Source organism: Notechis scutatus, chromosome 1, assembly GCF_049901735.1.
Source record: "Notechis scutatus isolate UNSWTSFEM ecotype Mainland chromosome 1, rNotScu1.2, whole genome shotgun sequence".
Taxonomy (NCBI): Eukaryota; Metazoa; Chordata; class Lepidosauria; order Squamata; family Elapidae; genus Notechis; species Notechis scutatus.
The window spans coordinates 175822263-175846462 of NC_142009.1; the positions used below are offsets into that span (position 1 = coordinate 175822263).

At 36.4% G+C, this 24200-nt stretch overlaps 1 protein-coding gene across 1 annotated transcript in view; it reads left to right on the forward strand.

Annotated features, from left to right (window-relative positions):
• PGAP1 (post-GPI attachment to proteins inositol deacylase 1) overlaps positions 1-20049 on the forward strand; it is a 44726-nt gene extending 24677 nt beyond the window's left edge. Inside the window, exons 14-27 of the mRNA XM_026667972.2 lie at positions 1427-1502; positions 1829-1902; positions 2001-2052; positions 3560-3626; positions 6385-6490; positions 7845-7883; positions 10282-10375; positions 11421-11511; positions 11686-11871; positions 13921-14056; positions 14692-14742; positions 16673-16896; positions 17225-17329; positions 18086-20049. Coding sequence (XP_026523757.2) covers positions 1427-1502; positions 1829-1902; positions 2001-2052; positions 3560-3626; positions 6385-6490; positions 7845-7883; positions 10282-10375; positions 11421-11511; positions 11686-11871; positions 13921-14056; positions 14692-14742; positions 16673-16896; positions 17225-17329; positions 18086-18224 — 1440 coding nt within the window. The 3' untranslated portion in view covers positions 18225-20049. The remainder of the gene's footprint in view (positions 1-1426; positions 1503-1828; positions 1903-2000; positions 2053-3559; positions 3627-6384; positions 6491-7844; positions 7884-10281; positions 10376-11420; positions 11512-11685; positions 11872-13920; positions 14057-14691; positions 14743-16672; positions 16897-17224; positions 17330-18085) is intronic.
• The last annotated feature ends 4151 nt before the right edge of the window (positions 20050-24200 follow it).

Below are 24200 nucleotides of genomic sequence, written 5' to 3' on the forward strand. Positions count from 1 at the left end.
TGGAAGATCTAAAAGTTGAGGAAAGATTTCTATGCGGGTACATAATTGATCAAGCCATCAGGCTTTATTTCTCCAGCATCTGGATTATACAACCACAAGTTCTTAATGACATACTGTATTTGGTATGGATAGAAATCCACATATTAGTTGTAATATGACAGTAAGTAATTTTCAAAACTACAATCCTCAAAACACATGCCCTGACACAAACTTACATTATTCTTGTTACTATTAAGTTTGACAGGTAGTTCTCAAATTACAATCTTTTGTTCAGTGACAGTTCAAATCTATGATGGCAAAAGGCTTATAACCAGCCCTCAAAATTATGGCCATTATAGTACCCCTGTGATCATATCAACAACATTCAGGCACTTGGCAATCCCATGGTTATGAGATCACTGACCCTTGCTGCCAGCTTCCCACAGGCAAAGTCAATTGAGAAGCCAGCAAGTAAGATCACAAGTGCTTCAGGTTACAGCCCCCTCTCAGCCTTTCTTTGATTACATGTACCGTGTCTTCCTTCACTGTTTGCTCACTCTCACCCATCAGTGCTCTACTTCCCTAGCCTTTCTGCATTTATATTCACATGCACCCACCAGTACCATACTTCCCTATTCTCACACAGTCATGTGCATAAGGTCCTTTCCTGGCCTCCTGTGCTCACACACACACATGTGCCCTCTTTCCCTTTGCTTATTGTATTTATACATACATCTCCTGTTCCTTGTCTCCCCGCACTCGCACACATACACTCCACATTATCTTTCCTCAGCCTCCCTGTACATGCATACAAGCATAAATGCACATTGCACCTTCTTTCCTTGGCCTATCTGAGTTTATACTTCTCTGCAGCACTCCCAACTCACACAGGATCTGTGCCAGGGCCTCTGGGAGACTCCCCTTGAAGCACCCTCATGTTCCTTACCTGGAATTCCCTCTAATTATCATGTAATGATCTATGTGTCGGGGGTGTCAAACTCATGTCATCACAGCGGCATCACGTGATGTATTGGGACTTTTTCCCCCTTTGCTAAACCGTGGGTATGGCCAGCATGTCTGGCATCTGGCCTGCAGGTTGGGAATTTGACAGCCCTATCTTAGGTTATAACAACCAAGACTGTGTGGATTGCCACCGCTAAGTGATGTGCTCACATGATCTCATGTTTTATAACCACTTTCTTTAGTGATGGGAATCCTGGTTCCAATTGCTATCACAACTTGAGGACTATTTATACTTGATAATAAGATTGATTAGCAATGACAATATGTTGCACAATTAAATAAAATAATGTCCACTTCTTGAAACCATGTCTCCTGATGCTAAGTTGATTACTTCCATATATTTTCAGTGCCTAAGATTGAAAAATATGGGCTACTAGGTAATCTGGGGCGATTTAAATAAATATTTTATATATTTGTCCTGCAGTTTACTTTGGACTGTGAGTTCTTTAATGAAGTTTCAAGAACAGTGCAACTCCCTGTAACTCATCTTTTTACTTTTGGTAGGTTCAATTTATTGCATTTGACATATTGATTAATTTTGTTTCTTCCTTCTCCAATTGTGATCTACAATCCTACATAAACTTCTCCGAACATTGCTCTCTCTGAACTCAGGCTTGTTTTTAGATAGATATAAATAAGATTGGGTTCTTGTCTTTTAACAAAACATTTTTATAAAATGGTTTAACTTTTTCCATCTTATTATTTATGTTTTATTAATAAGGAATGTGTGTCTCTCTATTCAGCTAACATTCAAAATGTCTTCTAAAAACCCATTTTAATTTTTATATTTTGTTAATTCTAACTAACAAAGCAATAATTTCTGCAGGATTTTCTTCAAGCAAAATCATACTAAATTCAACTGGCCTTATTCACATTGTTCAGCTCCAACATTTTGGTCAGGTATTAATTTTTGAAGTGTATACATTATTTGTTTGGTAGAATCTGATATGGATTAGCTTTGGGAAGCAATACTAATATAGTATGTTATCTTTCTTTAGATATATCAGGCTTTTAACATCTTTATAGAAAGTAAATGCCAGATTTTCAAAGGTAAATTTATTTCCTGAATATGATTTCATATATTAAAATGCTTCTTGTTTGTTACTTGCACATTTTGTTGCATTGTTATTTCTTAAATCAGACTTGTATCAAAACAAAAGAAAGTGAGAAATTACTGAAACCAGTAACAGAATAACAAAATAACAAAGTTGGAAGGGAACTTAGAGGTAGGTCTTCTAGTGTGACCCCCCCCTACTCAAGCAAGAAACCATGTAACATTTCAGACAAATGGTTGTCCAGTCTCTTGTTAAAAACCTCCGGTGTTGGAGAACCTGCAACTTCTGAAGGCAAATTGTTCCACTGATTAATTGTTATAACTGTCAGGATTTTTCTCCTAGTTTAGATTTAATATGAAAATATGTATTTAGCAGCCATAAACCAGTCAGTCAGCAGGGAATCCCACAAGTAGAGGGCCAACCACTGAGAAAGTTTTAACTCTTTTGCCTACCTATCATAGAAGAGGGCTTATCTTCAAGACTGCTACAGTTGATATCAGAGTTCAGACAACTCACAGATAAGGAGGAAATCCTTATATTTTTATATAAAAATGGATTTATTAATATGTTGAATTAAAATTAGAATAAATTGGCAACTTGTGATATAACTGAGTCAACTATGCATACACTCATTCTCAAGATCCAGCAATATATTGCCCATTACAGTCAGAAGTTGTAACAACTGTTAAGTGCCCATGTGATCACCTCACTTACATCCCTGCTCTTCCCGAAAATGCAGCTTGTTAAGTGAAGCATGGAGTGACTCAGAGGCCCTGGGAAGTCTAGCACAGGCCCTGCCCAGGGCCTCCCAAGGCCTCCCCTACTCCTGAAGCCCCCTGTGCTCCACTTCCCACTCCTCAGAATCCTGGCATGCCTTGGGCCTGCTTCTCACTCCACTGGGCCTAACAACCTCCTCCTTTTCCCATGTTTCTCATCCCGCACTTATCTTTTGAAAATCTCTGGTGCTTGAGTTGGGGAAGGAGGACAGGCCACTGCATTGCTGGAAAATGGTGGCTGCTTCCAAGATGACATCACGCAACCCAGCAATGGAATGGCCTGTCCTTCTTCCCCAACTCAAGCACCAGAGTTCCAGGAGTCTCTAAAAGGTCAGTGCTTGTGGTGAGCCAGTGCGGGAGATAGGGGAAGATAGGCTGAGGGGAGGGGCTCTGCAACATTGGTGCAGTCTGTTGTAATGGCAACTGACCATGGGGGTACTGCAATGCCTGTAATTTGGGGATCAGGTTGTAAGAAACTTTTTGGGGATCCACCATAACTTCAGGATTACAAGGATTACCTGTAATGGGACCTCTACACTCTCCTTTTGGGATTGGGGATGTTAGTAAACTTCCGCAACTCCAAAAGGAGATTTTTAAGAGTAAATTGCTACTGTTCAAAACTGTTCTTTTGGTAGGAACTGATTGGCTATTACCCAAATCCTTATGGGTTGTTGAACTTGAAGTACTTAAAAATGATTCATTTTGTGCTTTCATTTGTCCCTTAAGAAAGAAAACCCAGTGTATATCAACTTCATATACCATGGTCACATGAAGATTTCTTAACATTGTCAGAGTAAGGATTTCTCATTCTTTATTTACATTGTTGACATATAATAGGCTATAAAGTATTTTCTGCTTATTTTACAAAATAGATATCTTTTACTTCTGATAGATAAGCTTCATGAAAATTGTAAGTTAAAAATCCAATTTACACACACAGTCATTTGCCTAAACAAGTAAGTAAGGGGAGTCAGGCAGTGCTACATACTGGTGGTATTGTCTTTTAACTTGTATACAAGTAACCTTGGCTTCTGATAGAAATTGGGACCGGATTTCTGGTTATAAGTCATTATGGTAGTAAGTTGAGGCACCTAGATGACCAGACCCAATTTTAAGACACTGTTGTGACACTTGTTAAGCAAAATCATCATGGTCGTTAAGCAAATCCATGGTTGTTAATCATGGTCATGAATGGAGCCCATTCAAGAATGCCAAACTGGAATAGACAAAAAACACTGAAACAAGCAAAAAACATTGCAAATTGTGGCCAAGTGACAATGCAGCCAGTTGTAAAGGTGAACTGATTGTGATGCACCTGAAATGCATTCATGTGACTGCCGGGGGATGTGTGGCACAATATTTTATGATGATTAGAAGTGCTTTACGGGCCATAAAGCACTTGTTCCAGTCCTCTTGTAATCTTGAATAGTCATTAAGCTGAGTACTATTTGAATAATTTATTTGGTTTACCATGAAAACAGTCCCAATTTTCTTCCCCCAAAGCTAGCTTATAGACTTACCACAGCTTTTGTGTACTGATGATGTAGTTTTCCTATCCGAGACCTTAACTCAGGGGTGTCAAACTCAAGGCCCATGGGCTGAATCCAGGCTGTGATGTGATCTAATCCAGGCCATCCTGGTCTACCCAGTGCGAAGCGGAAAGATCAGCCCAGCATAGCTTCAGCCCGGTCTACCTGGTGGACAAGGAAAGATCAGCCCAGCGTAGCTTTGGTCCGGTCTACACGGTGCGAAGAGGAAAGGCCAGCAAAGCTTTTGAAGAGGAAACATGCCAGTAGTTGGGGGAGTGGAGTCAAGCTGGTTCACACGCATCCAGTTGGCCACACTCACCCAGTTGGCCACTCCCACCCCGGCCCCCGGAGGTCAACCACAGCCCTGATGTGACCCTCAATGAAATGAGTTTGACACCCCTGCCTTAACTGGATTAAAGTGTGCTTTGAGAGCCTTTGTCTTTTATTGCAAGGACAAAAAATTAGTAATAAATTTTGAAAAAAATAAAAAAAAATCCAAATATTTGCTAAATGCCCTAAGTGGCAATTAAATGGCTATGTAATTACAAATCAAGGCTTTTCAGTATCTTAGACTTATTTCACAGATTTCCAGTAAGAGAAGTATTTCTATCATTCAGAACCTTCAAATATTAATTTTGGCAACTGGAACGTTCTGATTGGGAGCGAGGGAAAAAATTATCTACCAATGAGCCCTTCCAGCTCTTATACAATATGTTCATATGTATGTTGTATGTTTTATATTGTGTCTCAAATATAGTCCTTTGTTGAGACTGAAAGTAAAATTTGACTATTTTTTTAGCTATTGTTTACAGCTTAAATATTGCCCAAAAACTTATCCCTTTTGAGACTGGATGATTATTTCAGTGATAGGTAGAAGAGATATTTACTAAAGAAATTGTACTTCTTTGGATTTTCTGAGGGAGTTCATTTATTTATTTTAAAGTTCTTTTTGAACTGAATTGGATTGGATTACTTATTTGATTTGCCTATTAAGAGATGGGTTATGGGATGAAGAGCTATTTGTCACCTCTTCCTAGTTAACCTATTTGTTAACTAGGAAGAGGTGAAGAGATTATGAAATTGTTTATACTTGTCATGGTGCAGATGGGAAGTTGCTTTCTTAGGGGGGAGGGTTTATTTATTTTTGCTTTCTTGCACCTTTTTTCCCTTTTTTTTTTAGTTTGTATTGTTCCATCTAAAGCAGTTATAAATATATTACAAAATAACAAAGGCACTGTAGGTCCTTGTTTTATCAGTTTTTATCAGAATTTGTGTTATAGCCTAATGGATATATGTGTGTGGATGTGTACATATTGGTGCACAAATACATGTATATGCATGTGATGTTGAATATTCCCTATCAATGTTTTTCTTCATGGGAATTTTCCTGAAAATATTCAAATGTATTCAAATGCAGATACACACAGACGCACGCACACACACACACAGATAACACACACACACACCATGGTGAAATTTCTCCATGATACTTCTCATTTGTATATTATGGAATAATTCCAAAAATGACAGCAATCTAAGAAGAGGCTGTACCACTCCCTTCAACTCTTATTTTTCCAAATACTTTCCATCTTCCATTTGCTCTTTTCAATCCTAGTCTGATTATTTTTATTTCTGACTAACATTAAGCAGGGTTCATTAGAGTTTTTAATTAGATTGTATCATCTTTTTAAGTTTCTTTTGAAATTGAATGAAACTAATGGGCCACTTATCAAGATATGAAACTGGACCATTCTAGAGGTTTTTGTCATAAAATGTATTATTGTCTTTTTTGCTTATTTCTTGTGAGCTGCCAAGAATTTTTGTGATTGCAGTAGGATATACATTAAATAAAGATGGAATTGCACAAAAATATTTAGTGTATGCTTTTTTAATTTAAGTGTTAATGCTTCATATTGTTGTTCTCTCATGACTGTAGCATTTATGTCCATCTTAAGTTTGATTTCTGTTTAGATGTGATACCTTGCTTTGCAGATTAATAGTTTTTAAAATTAACTATTTTAGGGATCATTTGACTGAGATTTCTGCAAAATTGCACATTGCACAGCCTGAAAATGATTCTACAGTTCCTTTGTTGAAAATGTATTCATCTTCAGATTGTCAATATGAAGTAAGTAAAAACTGTAAAAATGTTCAATTCCTTCTGTTTTTCTTGAGAAAGTAGCCTATATTGTTTGTTTATTTTATAAATTTGTATAATACCTTAGTCACAAAGTACTTCTATGGATTGTATCTAAAGATAATGAAGATCTTTTGAAAAACTAAGGTTAAATGATCTTTGCTTTCATGTTCAATGTACTGTATTTGTGATTTACAGGCTCATTTTAAATGTATAGGGTTCAGTGACCATTCAAAGTTGCTAGGATATTGAATGAGTGGTCCTCGAAATTTTGACCATTGCTGCAGTCAAACACTTATGACATCCTGTAGTCATATGATTGTTGTTTGTGACCTCCCCTGCATGCTTCTCACCAGCAAAGTCAACGAGGAAGCTGGCAGGGAAGGTTGCAAATTGCACTGGTCAGTCCCCCAGGCTTTCTGCACTCATACTGCATTACCCTCTTCCAGTTTTCCAGCACTCACAGCAGCCCATCAACCCTTCTGCTTGTGCGTGAACTGCGTCAGTTTTCTCCACACACCTGTATACGTACATGCTCCTTTCCTGTTTTAACAATCTGCATGTCTTGGGGTTATGATGGCAACTAGGTTGCTGGGATTGTCATTGCTAAATGATACAATTACATGACATCTCACTTTACAACCACATGGCAATCTCGATCTCCATGTCTTCACAACTGGAGGACTATTTATATTTTATTTCTTAAAAGATAGCTGTACTTCTCTCTGTGTGATGAAATGATAAAAGCAGCAAGAATGAAGTATATCTATCACTGTATAATGGCATAGTTGAAGCCATGAAACTAAGATAATGTGCTGGTTGACTTCTGGACTAGGAAAAGCATTAATGGCGGTGATGTTTTATTGGGGACAGGGTAGGGATAGTTTCAATCTAATGGTGAAATAGATGAATTTGTTTCAACCTAATGGTGAGAAGCATCTCTGGGAGATGTTTGAATTGAGACACTCGATCTTTGGAAGATCTGATATGGGAGATAAAAAAGACCCAAAGAGTATCTGATTAGTATTAACAGAAGGACTTCAATCTGCACTTGGCAAAAGACTGGAAGCTTCTGGTAGTTATATAGGAGAGAGTGGCTTTGAAATTCAACCTTCAGAAGTAACATTTATTTTTCTAAAACTTTTTAGTAACTTTATATGGAGATTACTTAAAATGTGGATCACTGTGGACAAGGAGAAACGGGGGTTGATGCACAATCTAAACTAGAAGGCATTCTGGTACTATGGACACTTACTGTATTTATCTTTCCAGTAATTTTTTTTTGATTTTTTATCTCAAATATTTGTTTTTAAATAATAACTCTTTGATGTATGTGTTAAACTAGGTAACTGTCAAGACCTCTTTTCTGCAGGTCCTTGGTCAGGTAAGACTTTATTTAATAGATTATACACAATTATGTTTAAGTAGATTAAGAGAAGTAATTTAATTGATCAGTTACTGTTAGAGTAGTGTGTGTTATTTAAGGCTAATTTGTCGCTTTAAAAGGTTAATCATAGCTTTATAAAGCCCTAAATAAAATTCATTTACTAGATTTCTCTATGGAAGGTTTGTGCTCAATAGATTTTTTAATTAAAATTACGTCCAAACAATGAACTTGGGATATGGACCTCCAAACAAATTTCAGCAAGTTGTCACACCCCAATATTCCAAAAAGGTTCACTCCAGCCTATTTATTATTCATTACAGTTCTGAAATGTGATAAGGCCCTCATTTTACCCAGGCTGCATGCATTGCCTTCAGCAGTCCTTTTGGGATGTTTAAGGGTACTCTTGTGCACCTTTGGTTATGTCCTTGCAGCGCAATAGAAACTCTTAGCTCTCATGCTGCTCCCTATATTCTATTTTGTTTAGTATATCTCTTCATAATTATTTAGGTCCTATTATTGTTTTCCATTGGATATTTTATTGTATCTGGCCTTGAACCAGATCAATCATAATAAACTGATTGATTGAGGAAATAGGATGAATAACTGATGCCTCCAGCTGCTTTTGAGTACGCACATACTAACTTTTTCCAACAAAATATATCAGCAGGATGGAACATAAGCCTCGTTATATTACAAATAAGCAATTATGACTTCGTAGAATCCATTATTTTCTCTTAAACTAAATAATGTTTGCCTGCCTGCTTTAAGGCAGGATTTAAAGTAGTTGTGTAATTACTGTAAAAATACTGTGGGAGGGAAGTGCACTAGGAAGATAATTTAAAATGGTGAATTTTTCTGAGCATGCGCACCTTTGGAACCGGATATATGAACATCTGCTGTACCTTCTCTCGTAGGAGAAAATTTTTGCATATTCAAAAATCATTGAACTATGCTTAATGCAACTATTGAAGTAGAAATTTAGACATTGAGTAAAGCAATGTTGCTTCTTTTAAGTAAAAAGCATAAACTGAAAAACCCAATCATATTTCAGAAAGTTTCAGCAAGCTTGTAAAATAGTATTGTCACTGCTACAGTGAAATTTACTGTGAATTATTTAAAGCCAGTTTTGTACAATTAGCTGTTTCAGAGCAGGATGCGACAGCAACAAAATGGCAGTTGATATCGTCTGTTAGTGTCTTAAAATTTCTAGATAAGTTTTGTTTAAATCCATCTTTCCTTAATTTAAGCATTTTCCACACAAGTGATACCATTCTAGATTCTTTAGGTACACATATCACAGTCCACGTTTTTTTTTAAATAAATGAATGTTAGATTCTGATCACTCAGCAGGACACATGGGTCTAATGTGTCCCAAAGTAATCTGAACATTTCCATATTTTTTTTAAATTGCTAACCACATTTTGATATTAATATTTATGCTGATCTGATCTCATACATATTGTTTTGGAATTCCCATCTGAAGAAGCAGTGGAAGTGAGTCTTGGCAGCACAGAGCTTTCCCAGGAAGGAGATAGTATATTCCAGAGAGAAGCTCAAATTAAGAAACTGCAGTCCTGAGCTAGAATCTCTCGGGATATATCTAAGAGGCTAGAGGGTTATAGCTTTAGCTTGGCAAAATTCTATCCTTTAGGTCAGTGATCCCCAACCTTTTTTATGCCGCGGCCCGGTATCCCCAACCTTTTTTATGGCGCGGCCCGGTACCGGCATTAGCTGGGCACCGCCATCTTTTTGATGAAAAAGTGCTTCCGGTGACCTCACGGAAGCACTTTTTCATCAAAAAGATGGCGGCATAGCGCTTCGGTGAGCTTTTCCGGTAGAAATGGCTTTCTACCCGGAAAAGCTCACCGGAAGCACTGGCACCGCCATCTTTTTTTTGATGAAAAAGTTCATCAAAAAAAGATGGCGGCGCCCAGCAAGCCAGCGGCCCGGTAGGACTTGTTCCACGGACCGGTACCAGTCCGCGGACCAGTGGTTGGGGACCCCTGCTTTAGGTGTAAGCAAATAAAGGATTGGACTCAATAGGATTTCACTCTGCCGTTTTGGGGCTTGGCCTTGACTCATACACATGTGGTTTTCCACAACTCACGCTATCTTGCTATTCTTTAATATTTACATTGGAACATATGATCTTCCTACAAATCAGTGAGAAAATAGATTCACTTCCTAATCTTTTTCCCGTAACAGATTTTTGAGAGTGAATTGATTAGGCTTGGAAATCTTTGATGCAAGTCTTGCTCTTTCCATGAATATTCAGGATGGTCTCAAACAAGACACTTTGTTATACCTATACAGAATTGTAAGAAATACAGGTGGAATGAATTTTCCATGTTCCATGTTCTTGTTTTTTTTAAAAAAAAATATCTTTGTTTTGTAGGTGATAAGATTCCATGGTGGCACTCTTCCTATGTACATTATTTCTAATATTCTTCTTGCCTACAGAAGACAGTTAAGGTCCCTAGTGTCAACAGGTAACATTACATGAAAAGATTTTTAAGCAAGGTTTGTTTATCGCTTAAAAACTAGTTCACATTGCATTTAATTTTATGTTCCTTATGTTCTGTGTCATTGCTTTTAAAACAAGGCTGACATTTGTTTGGAACTATTTATAATGAAACACATCTCTTTAAGAATGTAAAGAGATAAAATGTTTATATTACTAATAATTAGTGAATTATGAATATTTCATAGCTTATCTTATTTTAAAATTAGGTTTTTACAACACAGGTAGTCCTCAAGTTACAGTGACAATTGAGACCCCGAATTTCTATCACTAAGCAATGCAGTCATAAAGCTCAATTCACTTGACTGCCTCTCTTAATGACAGCAATCTCGCTCTCCCTTTGTTGTTGTTGAATCCCACCGGTCATTAGCCAAGGACCCACCCTGAGCCTAGCGGTTCCTGTCTAGATCCCTCCCAGCCTTGAACCCCAGTTCTTCCAAAGTAAGGAACTATCTCTCCTGCAATGCCCTCCCAACTGCCTTTAGATCATTGGGGGAGTGGGGGGGTGGGAAGAGCACAGGGAAACAGGGGCCTGGGAGTGCAGGGGGCTAAAAGGGCAGAGATGGGGGAGAGATAGGCAAGTAAGAAGAGTTAAACCATCCCTATGATCATGTGATCATAACTTTAGGGACCGCACTTAAGTACCATTTGTTCAGTACCTCTGTAATTTCAAATGATCACTGAATGAATTATCATAACTTGAAGGAATAAAGTTTTTGAAAAGCATATTTCTAAAGAATTGCATTGTACTGGGCTTTTTAATAAGACTTGTATACTGGACATGGAAATCTATGCATCAAAATAAACATTATTCTAATTTAAATATAGATATTTAAATACCTGGGTTTTAATTTTTTTCTGTTTGTGCTCAAGTAAAAACATAGTCTGAAAAGTAATTGATTTCAATAGTATAACTTTTAAGCATTTTCAAATGTATTCTAAAAAGATAAATATTAACTTTATCATTTACATTTGTGAATACGTGGTTTCAGGTATTTTTTCTTTTGTTCCAGGTCAATGTTCAGACTTTGTTCCTGCACTTACTAAAGCAGCTAAACCTTATAAAGTAGAACCCATAGCATATATGATTAAGTTCTTGTTGGGGTATGTTTCTTTTTAATATTTTTAATATATTTTTATCTTATAGTTACAGAATTTTTCTCACACTTGCATTTTTGTAACTGTTTATAACATTAATTTTGCAGCTAAGATTAATTACTAATTTTGGTAAATGTAGGTAATCAAACCAAATAACTATCATGCTATCTATTTTTTTAGACTTAACTGGTTCAAAACACTCAGGAGTTCAGAGTTCGATCGTGTCACAGTCAACAACCAGGGCTTGTGTTTCCCTTTTGTATCCCTGATTCTCTTTATGTTTGGGACTGGCATAGCCTATTGGGGTGGCGTACTTCTTGATTCGTCTATAAGGCTCTTATCTTCATTGCACTTAGTTTTGACAAGGTAAAAACCAATAAATAAATGCAAAATGTTTAGTGGCATTTCTGGAAACAACATTTGTCAATCTTGCTGAGAAGTATACTCTCTCTGCCATGTACAATAATGCAAGAATATTTTCTGAATTGACATTATTATTTTTTAATTGAAGTATCTGTAAATATGACAAGCACAATGTAAAGATTTCTGATGTAGTCCCTAAGCCCTAGTGTTGCATAAACAACACTCTTTGAACTTAACGGATACTAGTATTACATACAAAGCATTATATCACTTAAAAGGCAACAAGAATCAATTATTTACTGCACTTCTGCATTCTACAGGCAACTCTTGCACAAAAGGGAAAATGAGTCCAGCAATTTGATAGATTGGAAATGGGTCATATTTTCTCTAAGTGGCTTCTTTTCTGAGAATGGAAAGTTAACAACACTTTGAAGTCACACACACACACACACACACACCCCACAGAAGAAAGTATTGCTGCCAACTAAACTATTTGGATGTGTCTAAGAGATCACCAAGAATAGAACTTGAAAATATCTTTATCTTTTAATCAAACAATGAGATAGTTAGGCAGAAAAATCTCTCCCTCTCTCTGTTTAGGTCTTACTCTTTACATTGGAGATACAAAAAGAAAATTAACTGGTTTTCTTTTCTAAATGATTTAACAGTCTAAAATTCATATTACATAGTAATTTTTTGCTAGGCCAATGAAAAGATCACAAAATTATGTGCAAACTTTTGAATTCTCCAGAGTTGTTAACTGGATGAGGGCAAAAAGCAGAAAGGATAAGTAGTTAATTCTGAATCTTAATATTTTCCCACTTTTGGCATGTGAGAAGAGACTTCAGACATACAAATTTTGTCCTGTTAAACGCCTCAACTCAAAGAAAATGCCTGTCTTCATTTTTTGCTTCATTGAGAAGCAAGAAGGATCCCTCCACATAATCTAGCTGTGTTCTACTACTCATAGTTCAAAGACGCTATGGATCTTTGTTGGGAATTTTATGAAATTGAAAAGTTGCGACTTTTAAAACCTTCTTGTTATTGTTATCAAGAAAGTTACTGATGAAGACTCTTATTGATCTTCCTGAAAAGTACTTCTGAATTCAGAAACAGTCTTTTGAGCAAGGCAGGATATGTTATGCATAGAACGTATTCATAAACAGACGTGTTAAATTTTAAACTCATTTGGAAGAACTATAACAATATATATTATGAGTAAAATATCCTACCAATTAATTGATAAAATCCTCCTACCCTTATACCATAGGCCAAGGATAGGAAATATAGCAGCCTCCAGATGTTTTAGATTTCACTCCTATCAGCGTAGGTAGGTTATCAAAGCTGCTACCAATTTGTTAGGAGTATTGAAGTTCAGCCTGCCTTTCTATATTTGTAATTTAATTAAAGGGTATTTTTAAACAGTAATTTTACACTAAGTAGAACAACCAGCTATTCATTTTTATCTTTTTTGGGTGTGTGGAAAAAGGATGGGATGGGATGAGATGAGATGAGATAAGACAAGACAAGGTAAACTTTATTATCATTTTTTCTATAAAAACACTGGCTCAGATTAAAAAATGAAATTCTGATGCCTGCTCTCAAAAGAAAATAAGCCAAAATGTTGAAAATCCACCATATAATGATAAACTGTGTGACAAAATTATGAAAGAGCTAATTGTAGGAAAAAACACATTATATCTGTATCCCTATGTATTTAGGTGTCATGGCAAACTATGATTAAGAAACTTGGTATTTCTGATTTGGTAAAGCCAAGGTTGTGATTAAAAAGCAAACAATTTAGAATGAGTCTACTGAATCTCACTTTTATTTTAAAGTAATAAAATAATAGAAAACAGCCAAACAGCTTTCAAACCAACATTTGAACTTTAGAGCTCTAAAAAGTTAGTCTGCAGCTTGAGTCACAACAGTACTTACTATCAACTCTGACATTTACATTAAACCACAGTTTGGTATGAAGTTGGAACTCTGCCATTTTGCTTTGTAATATAATAGTTTATTTCATAAATGTGTTTATTTTGTATTTGTTAGACCCTCTGGACTTCCATCTCACAACAGTCTGGTTACCCGATTAAGGTTTTGTGTTGCGGTTTCAATGTTTTTTCTTAGCTGGACTACCTGTGGAGCGCTGGCAATAATGATGACTTATTTTCATTATATATTCAAGGTATTTAAACAATAAAAGTTATGTGATATTATACAAACATAGTATTGACATTTTTAGGCTACATATTGATTAGTTAGTTTCCCACTAGTTTATGTTAAGCAGGGAAGATCATTGGCTTTTGCTAGTTTGAGCTTTAGATCATCCACCCCACCCAAATATGAGTCTACGTACAACCTATGTGTAAAAATTTACTGCTGGTAATCAACACAGAAGTGCCTGTAAGGAAAAATCAGAAGGATGGAGAGCTGTTGGATAATTCTTAACCAGGTTATACAATTTATCCCTTTGCCCCTGAAATAGGCTTATGCTCCCTGCTCATTAATCTTTCTATCCCAGGAAGAAAGCAGACTGAAATGTTTAAAAAAATGGATTGTAAATAATATAGCAGTAAAATTCCAAAGAAGTTCTAGGTATGCAGGGATTATATATGAATTCAGTAATATGGTAAGAATGTAAAGTGCTCAAGCAATATAAGGAAGCCAGAAAGATGTCACATAATGCTTTAGAAATATTTAAAGAGTAAACCATAGAACAAAGAAACACAGAATATTAAAGCACAACCATTAACTTTAGGAAGCTATGATCATAAGCATATAATTTTGTGGCAGAACTAAATTATATCCTTGTTGTTACAGGTTGTTAATTTCCATTCAAGTTTAAGATCTGAACTAAGTGTTTGTAATCCGGTAAGTCCTTTTGTATGCTTTTTGTGGTTGACTTAAGAACATTAATGTCTTAACATATGCAAAGTTCCTGTTCTTGCCTACTGCTTGCAGAATATCATTACTCAACATTGTTTCATGGGGCTTACTATCCCCCCCCCCATGGTGAAAGGGTGAAAAAAAAATCTCTCTATTAAACCAAGTTTAGTGTGCCACTCTAATCTTGTGTCTCCAATCTCCTAGGTTCTTTTTAAGAAGAAATAGATTACCGTATTTTTCGGAGTATAATAAGATACTCAGAAGTATAAGACACACCTAGCTTTTGGGGAGGAAAACAAGGGTGGGGGAATCTGCCTCTGCCTCCCAGCAATTTGCCTCCTTGCAGCAAACAGCAAAGAGCCTGGTCAGCTTCAGCACAGCCTGATTAGCACAAGCAGCTGATTGTCAATTGGATTGGCCTCCTGAGGATCAGCTGTTTCAGGCTGCAGGGATTGCCATCGCATATTGCCACCTCTGTGCGCCCCATTTTTGGACTCCGCATCCCGTTTTCAGTCTCCGCATACCCTGTTTTCGGCCTCCGCATGCCTCATTTTTGGCTCATTTCGGGCAGTGGGGATTGGAATGGGTGGAAAATGGAGCATGTGGAGGCCGAAAACAGGGCACACAGAGGCCAAAAATGGGATGCGAAGGCCTAAAATGGGGCACGTGGAGGCAGCAATAGGCAATGGCAATCTCTGCAGCCTGAAACAGCTGGTTATCAGGAGGCCGATCCAACTGACAATCAGCTGCTTGTGCTAATCAGGCTGTGCTGAAGCAGACCAGGCTTTTTTCTGTTTGCTGCAAGGAGGCAAATTGCTGGGAGGCAGACCCTGAAGGGTGGGGGCCGGTGGGTGGGTGGGCTTTAGTAACCTTCGCTGTATAAGACGCTCAGATATTTCCACCCACTTTGGGGGGGGGGGAGAGTGCATCTTATACACCGAAAAATACAGTACTTGTTTTATTTTAGTGTTTCCGGTGCTTGAATAATTCTTCATAATAATGCAGGGTCACGATAGCACCATTAGAGGAAGTCGAAGCATTTGAGGCAACTAAATATCATGAAAGGAAGTGGGGCAGAAAATAGCTTCATAATAGCTTTAAGACAAGTCTTAAAGTTGCCAGGTTTGGGGACCCCTGATCTAAAAGACACAATATGTAAGGGAAATGATTGGAGAAAAGGAAATGATCTATTTCTGTTCAGGGCAAGGTGGTCCCTTAAAACACACACAAAGAGCTATTTATTTATTTATTTTCAATTATTTTTAGTATCCTGCAAAAATTTGCCATAGAATGTGTGCTAAGCTGCAAGAACTAACCAAGATGGGGATAGCAATTAAAAATAATAATAATCCTTCATCAGGAAGGAGTCTGATTTGAAATAAAACAATATATAATCTCATGAATTCAAATGACTGAATTATGTCATGTTATTATTAAATTATTTTATTTATTTTATTTATTTATTTATTTATTTTATTTTTATTTATTTGATTTGCCAATTGTTTACAAGATAATAAGTATAAGTGTATACATAGTTGTGAATACATGAAATGGGTACATATAAGAAAAATAAAAGAAGAATAAGAGAAACAATAGGACAGGGACGGTAGGCACGTTGGTGCGCTTATGCACGCCCCCTACAGACCTCTTAGGAAAGGGGTGAGGTCAATAGTAGACAGTCTAAGGTTAAAGTTTTTGGGGTTTGGGGAAGAAACTACAGAGTCGGGTAGAGTATTCCAGACATTGACCACTCTATTGCTGAAGTCGTATTTCCTGCAATCAAGTTTGGTGTGGTTAACTTTGAGTTTGTATCTATTGTGTGCTCTTGTGTTATTATGGTTTTGTGGACATTTCAATTTACTCTTTATACTTGTATTAACTAATGCTGAAAAACCTGTGAAATATATTTTTATAGCCGATGAAGAACCCAGAACCTAAATCAGATGATTCAAAAAATGAAGGGATGAACAGCTGCAGATCAGAGGATTGCTCTTCAAAAGCAAGAAACTCATCTAGTACCACCATGGCCAATGACAACATTATAGATAGCTTTAAAATGCATGTCACAGTCATCAACTTAATCACATGGATTGTGCTTCTTAGTTGTCCATCTTTAATTTATTGGCTAAAAAATATCAGGTAATCACCCCAAATTTGCAGGTTTTATTTAAAAAAATCTGTTATGAGATGGCTCTATAAGCTAATATATGTGCTATTAGAAGACTTCATGAAGTATTTGGATGTGTAGATGAAATCAGTCCAGTTGATTTAGAATGTGAGAGGTAGCCACAGTAAATTAGCAGGCCAAGAACTAGAGAAAAAATATTTAAAAATTAAAAGATAAAATGGCTACAAGAAAACTTAGAACCACAAGTGTTCAAGTTTAGCATACTAGGAACCTATTTTGAAATGAAAAATCCATTATACATATTTTTTCATTATCCTTTGTGTTTTCCTTTTATATTAGATATCATATCAGACTTGATCCTGATCCATGTAGATTTGTTGCTGTTGTTCTGATAGTCATTTTGGGTATACTCATGAATACAAGTACTACAAAACTTAAATCAAGGTACTTTAATTATCTTTGTTTTAAATTGTACTGCATTGAACACTCTTGTATCAAATTGTTTTTCCTTCTTATAGTACATAAATAGGAATTGGATCAAAGCAAAGAAGAATCTTTTAGCTTTCAGAACTGCTTTAGATCCAACAAAAGCTCTCTGCAGCAAGAGGATGTAGATGAGATTTGTTTATTTTCATCTTGTTCCAAATTTATTTTTTTCTGTTTCCTATACTAAAAATAAACTGAAAATTTCAGGTCATTTCAGATCATTTTGCAATTCTGCTAGCTGACAACTCTTATAGTTGATTATTACAGAAGATAAAGAAATTGTATGAATTGCTCTCTTATAAACTGGTGAGGGAGGGAATGGAAATCTATATTGACTTTATACATTTTTTTCTTTTAAATGTCAGCCATGTGTAGATGATTCTCCTATAAGCTGAGGTGATACAATTCCAATTTCCCACCTTAGCATATTTTAGGATGTTTTCTTCAAAGTATTTAGATCTTGAATATTACTCCATAGTATTGCTTCAATAATATATGTTGTTTATTTGCTTTGTCAGCGTATCCAGTTGATTACCCCATCCACCAATAAATTGTACCTGCATCTCCAGTCAGCATAACCATGTTGGCTTGGGAATTGTGGGAGTTGAAATTAAATACAATGTGAGATTAGGAAAGACTAAGACTAACAAAAGTACTCATACCTCTTATTGCTTGAATTGTTTTATTTTATTCTCTTTCTTTCTCTTCCTACAGTAAATTATTGAAGATTGCAGCATATTTTCCACTTCTTTTCGCTGTTGCTGCTGTAGTTTTTGCACCTGTTTATTTATATCAAATGCCATACTTTGTAATAATTCCTCTTTTTTTACATTCATTATGCAGCATTGTATAAAAATCTTTAGCTGGTCAAAATAGTAATAAATGTGGAAGTATAGATAATATAGGAAAACCTAAGCCTTATCTTCTATCAATGATAGAAAATGGAAAGGCTTTAGGTTTCCAAAGGGATATTTCATGATAAGAAAACAATATTTTTACTTACTAATTTTTAACAGAAATGGAAATGCATAAATCTGTTACTCAGTAAGCACTTTGTTCTTAACACTGAGGGAAAACATGGTTGCATCAGTTCCTTGGTATTGAAGCAAATGGCTTATACTTATTTATTTTAAAATTGCAAGTTTATATGTCCGGTATACTTCTGTGTACTTACTTCAGTCAACAAGTGACTCTAAACAGACAATCAGAAAAAATTGAATTTCTGATCAAAATTATCACAAGTTCTCACCCCATTATTGGCAACTGATATTTGGGTCTATAGTAGCTATAATACTAATGTGTCACGATTGTTGGTGATAAATCCAAAGATTGCAAATTTATGAGAAAATTGAAAGCAGTATGAAAAAGTGTACTCAGTATAACATAATTTAGTAAGTATACAAGTAGATTGTATGCTATCTCTTCTATTAAAATCTGAAGTTACAGATTATTTCTATGCAGAGGAAAGTCTGCCATTATGGACAAGCATATAGAAAGTAATTTTGAATCACCCTCCCATATTTATTTTGGCAATAATACTGTTGGAGTAAATAAGATATCAGTATGTATTGCAAAACAACTTCATACATCCAAAACCTTTTACATAGTTATTTGAATTAAAGAATGGAAGAATTAGACATCCAGCCACACTAGAAATAGAACATTAATAGAGTATTTTCTGCATAAAAGCCATTTTATTCAAGGGCAGTGAAACCGTGCATTGTGTAAATGATCATTTCTCTAATACATTCCTTTCTAGATACATCACTAGACCATTCTCATATTCCTAATAACTATGTTGGAAAGATCAGGTTAAAGGCAGACAAACAATACAATTCAGAAAACTGCCCTAGAGCTATATACAGAGATTTTAAAAATGCATCCTAGAAGTATTTAATTAGAGTAACATTTTTCTAATATCATTCAGGTCCATCAGAACTCATCTTAGTGTAGAGCTAGGCACTTCTAGTTCATTGGAAAAATGTTTCAATATTATTTGAATTGATAAAATGTAGGCATCAAAGAAATCAATACTTATCTGTGCACAAAGAAGTTTTAAAAGGACCTGCCTTTGAGCAGAACTATGTTGATATTACATATAACCATTTAAAAAGCAGCAAATATTTTGGTTCTTTAAATAAAACGTATAAGGCATTTTATCTAGAGATAAATTTCTGCTGCTTTTGCATATCACCATGAGCTTAAAATTTGACAATCATTGTATATCTTAGTATCTCTTTTACATAATGGCTCATTTCCTCTTCCTGGAAAGATTCTTCCTGTAAACAAAGGTATAATACCTATTTTCCTTACTTGTATCCACTATAATTCCTGCCTAAAGTGCCTTTGGTTAGTTATTTGTCTCTTTTGTTTATCATTCTTTTTTTCTAATTTATTAAAAATATTTATAGACATGTACTGTAATATTAACAATTTAGTAGATTGTACTATGTGTATTACATGTTACTGTCTTTACATGGAATGCTTCAAGGTCAAGACAGCGTTGGTATTCAGACATCCTTTTAATAAGCTATTAAAACATTCTTAGGTAAGTCTCTTGAAAAAAATCCTCCAATATCTAATTTTCAACTGATTTTATGGCACTAAACTGAGCTATCTGTGTACTCTCTGCCCTACTTACTGAGTGACTTAAAATATCTGCAATGAATTTCTTTTTTACTGCTGGCAAAGCACAAAGTAGTGCAATCTATTCTCAGACCTCATTCAATGAAGACTGACCGTGGAAAGCATTTCTATGCCTCTCTTAGCTGTATGCTAAATAGAATTTTGGCAGTGACCTTTTGTCTCTTGTCAGTGCTACAGCAAGGGAAATGGTACTTGCAAAATTATTCATTCTTAAGCAGAAGCTAAGAGCACAAACGTTCTCTTCAAATTCATGCATTGGCATCTGCTGGGAAGCTTGTCATTCTAATCAGATGCCGATGAAAACTTCAGTTTTTTAAAGGTCATATAATGGGTTTTAGTAAAGGCTCTGTTTGATTGTATAATTTTTTATCTATTTTGCAATGCATATGGTGCGGGTATGTGTGTGTCATAATAGCTAATATTTATTAACATGGTGGTAGCTTGTTGCATACCAGCTCATAATCTATGGCTATTCAGACTGAAAGCATTAGAAGTTAAGGAGCTATCCAATACACTTTAGAATCTGTAAGACATCTCTGGACAATCTATTGTGGATTTATGTATTACTAGAAAATCAAAGCTGCTGATTGTAGTCTGATATGTGTATATGAGAAGTGGTTGAATTGAGAAATATCTAATCATATTCTTAGTGAATGGATGCTATTTTACATGCTATGTGAATTGTGCATACTTAGGAAGTATAGTACTTTTATTATCCTTTTTACATATTTTTGTACCTGCCTATAAATTAATAATTTATAGTTTTAGATTATATATTGAGAGTAGTCTTACACTTTTATCTGAAATGTTTTGCTTTTTTCCTATTTTGGATCCACTTCTCTTTTTGCTTTTAATTTGGATTTACAGTGTCCATTAAAAAAATAAGCAGTGTAATTGTAGTCAGGCTACTCAAAAAAAAAGCCCATTTGAGTGCTTTGAGATTTTCTTCAGTTAAACATACAACTATGTGTAGGACTGTAGGTATTTCAGGAAAGTAGTCTAAGGAAATTTTAAAATGAAAATATCACTACTTTTTAATAGAGTCTAGGCCAGGGGGGTCAAACTGGCAGCCCATGGGTTGGATACATCATGCTCAGGCCATGGCCACCGCAGCTTCACAAAGGCAAAAAAATGTCACGATACGTCACATGATGCGATCGAGTTTGACACCCGTGATCTAGGCAGTCTCCAGGAATCTACAATAGCAGCTAAATTAAATTCTCACAGTGAATTAAACATCATCATCATCATCTGTAGTAGTAGTAGTAGTAGTAGTAGTAGTAGTTGGCACTGTTACATTAGCCAGGAGAATACAATGCTAATACAGAGTAGTAGTTTGGCTGCCAATTTACTAGCTCTGTTGTGGTACACATTCAGGTGCACCACAGGAAGGTGAGCTAGGTTTGCACTAGAAAGAAAGATAAGCAGCTCTTCCTCATCCAAGGCCCACTCTTTCCACTGGTGCTACCTTGCAAATGGGTGTCACAACTGGGAAGGTTCAGAGCAGCAGGAATCTGATCACCTGCACGAAGTACCAGCTCATCTCCACACCGAAGCAGTATCTGTTTATCTACTTGCATAGAACATGTTTTCAAACTGCTATAGGTAGGCTGAAGCTGAGGCAAGTGATGGGAGCTCACCCCACAATGCAGTGCTAGGGCTCAAACCACTGGAGCAGAGACCATCTCCAGTTTCACAAAAGCACTGAGCCACCGCACCTCAGTTTGAGAAAATGCTTTTTCCTAAAGATTCAAATTGACTTCTGTATATCTTTTGGATCAGAAACCAATTTGGAGATAAGAACAGTTTTAGAATAAAACTCTGCAGGTGTTAACTTTTTATTTTGAATTCTTACATGTGCAATTGGCATGGAGGATTAAACAATAATGAGAACTGTCGGAGAAACTAATAAGAAAAAAGGAGGGACCAGATTCAAATTTTCCATGTCTAGGGCAGGTGATTAAGGAGTGGCTTTTTAAAAAAATTCTGGTTCCTGAATAGCAACTTTCTCATGTAACTACTGTATTAAAAATATGAGAAACTGAGCAGGCTTTCAAAAATTTCAGAAGGGCGTTGAAAGGAGGGCGTGTTCCAATTATTCAGCTCTTGGAATTATGCATTAAGCATGGATATAGTGGGCAACTTTGATTTTTGAACCTGCTAGATTTTTTTAATATTGCTTAGCCAGTGGGCTACACATGCCTCAAACATTTATTTATAAATACCTCTATTCAGAAATGCTAGATGTATCCTTAAACTTTCAATCACCATTTCTGATCTCTAGTGCCTGTAAACAAATGCCAAAAAAAAAAAAAAAATCTAGCAAAGAAATAATTTGCAGTAAAGGATGACCTGTTTCCACACTTGGATCTCAGACTCATCTTGTATGATATGATTGATAAAATTGTTCATTTCATAACACATAGCTCTTAACATCTGCATGGGCTCTGTACTGTTCATGCAATAAAGTATGTTTCTGTCCACTGCAATATAGTCTGAACAGTATGAAATATTTTAGTCCCTACGTAGCCTAGATTTTAGGTTAATTTTTTTAATTTTGTAACTTGAGAGATCCTTATTCAGTTGCAATATTAATCTTTTGCTTCCTTTTTCTAGAAAATAAGATAATGCAGCTAGATCAACATTAATATTAACTATTTTAGAAATACATTAAGTTTGTTATAGAAGTATTTGTAATTGTTAATATATTTCTGGATATTTATGCCAAGGAAGTATGTTTGAACAACTTGCCCATGCTTTGGAATGGGTGAAGAATACAATTTTAGTTCATTTTTATAGATTTTTGAAACTTGATGCTAATCTGTGTGATAAATATTTATGGTGAGAAACATACTTGAAATATTTTCATTCATTTAAAAAATGTAGCTTGATTATTCAGTAGTTGCATTTTAATGAACCAACTTGCAAAACATTATAGTTAAATTCACAGTTTTAGTGGTTTCCATCTTCTCATGAACAAGAGCATATGTTATAATATTTTCATAATGAATCCTATTTGAAAGTCCAGCAGTATGAATCCTGTTCCACAGTACCAACCACTAAACTTGAACATCTAGATATGTGTTAGATCTGGGAGAGTGGGTGCAAGGAACGGAGACGAGGCATCGAATAGTGACTCCAAACTCTTTATTAGTGACTTCAGAACAGAGCGAAAATACTCGGGCAGCAGCAGCTCCTTTTATAGAGCTGGCTGCTGTCTCATCAACCAATGATTTGAGTTTGCCGCGCTTGGAGCGTCCAATCACGGCGGCCCGCTGTTAGCCAATCGGATTAGCCCAAAACGACCAATCACGATCCGCTATTCACGGACCAATCAAAAGTGCAGGATTATGAACCTGTCGTGGAAAGAAAACTATTAGAGTTGCAGGCTTACGAGTCTGCTTAGTTCGGAACACCCCTCCCCTCTAGGTTCCGTCTCAAGGGTGGGGTGATGTATTCTCGCAGGTAGGCAGGCCTCCGCACCTGTCTACCTGATTTGTGGTTCCCGTGGGCTGTTTGTTGTGTCCAGCTGTAAGGGTGACCCGACTTCTGCGCTGGGTGACTCGGGGGTGCCATCACTACTCCCTTCAAGGCTGTTATCTGGATCCTCTGGGCTTCTAGATCCTGCTTTGCTATTTCTCGGAGAGATGACCACCTGCCACGGCTCCTCTTCAAATGGTAAATATTCTGGGTTTGTTTGTACTGATTGCGGGGTTTCGTGTATTGGGTCAGGTGCTAGTTCGTTTTCAACCCCCTCGAGTTCCCTCCCCCCCCTGGTTTGGAGTTCAGGGTTTGTGAAGGGGGTAGGTGTCAACCTGGAGCGTAGTTGGTCGATGTGGCGCTTCCACAGACTCCCATCTGTGGTTTCTAAATGGTAGGAACGGGGACCTGTAAGTTGTGTTATTTTAGCGGGGACCCACAATGGGTCACCGGTAAAGTTTTTTGCGAAAACCGGGTCGCCTACCTTAAATGTGCAATATTTGCTGCTGGAACCCAGGGGTTTTTCCGGCGTGTAGGCAGGGTGCAGATGGTCGAGATGTGATCTAAGTCTCCTGCCCATCAGGAGTTCGGCTGGGCTTTTGTTCGTGGTGCTGTTTGGAGTAATATGTTGAAGGAGAAGCATCCTGGTGACTTTGTCGTGGATGTTTCCTTGCTCCATTTTGCGTAATGTTTTCTTTGTGAA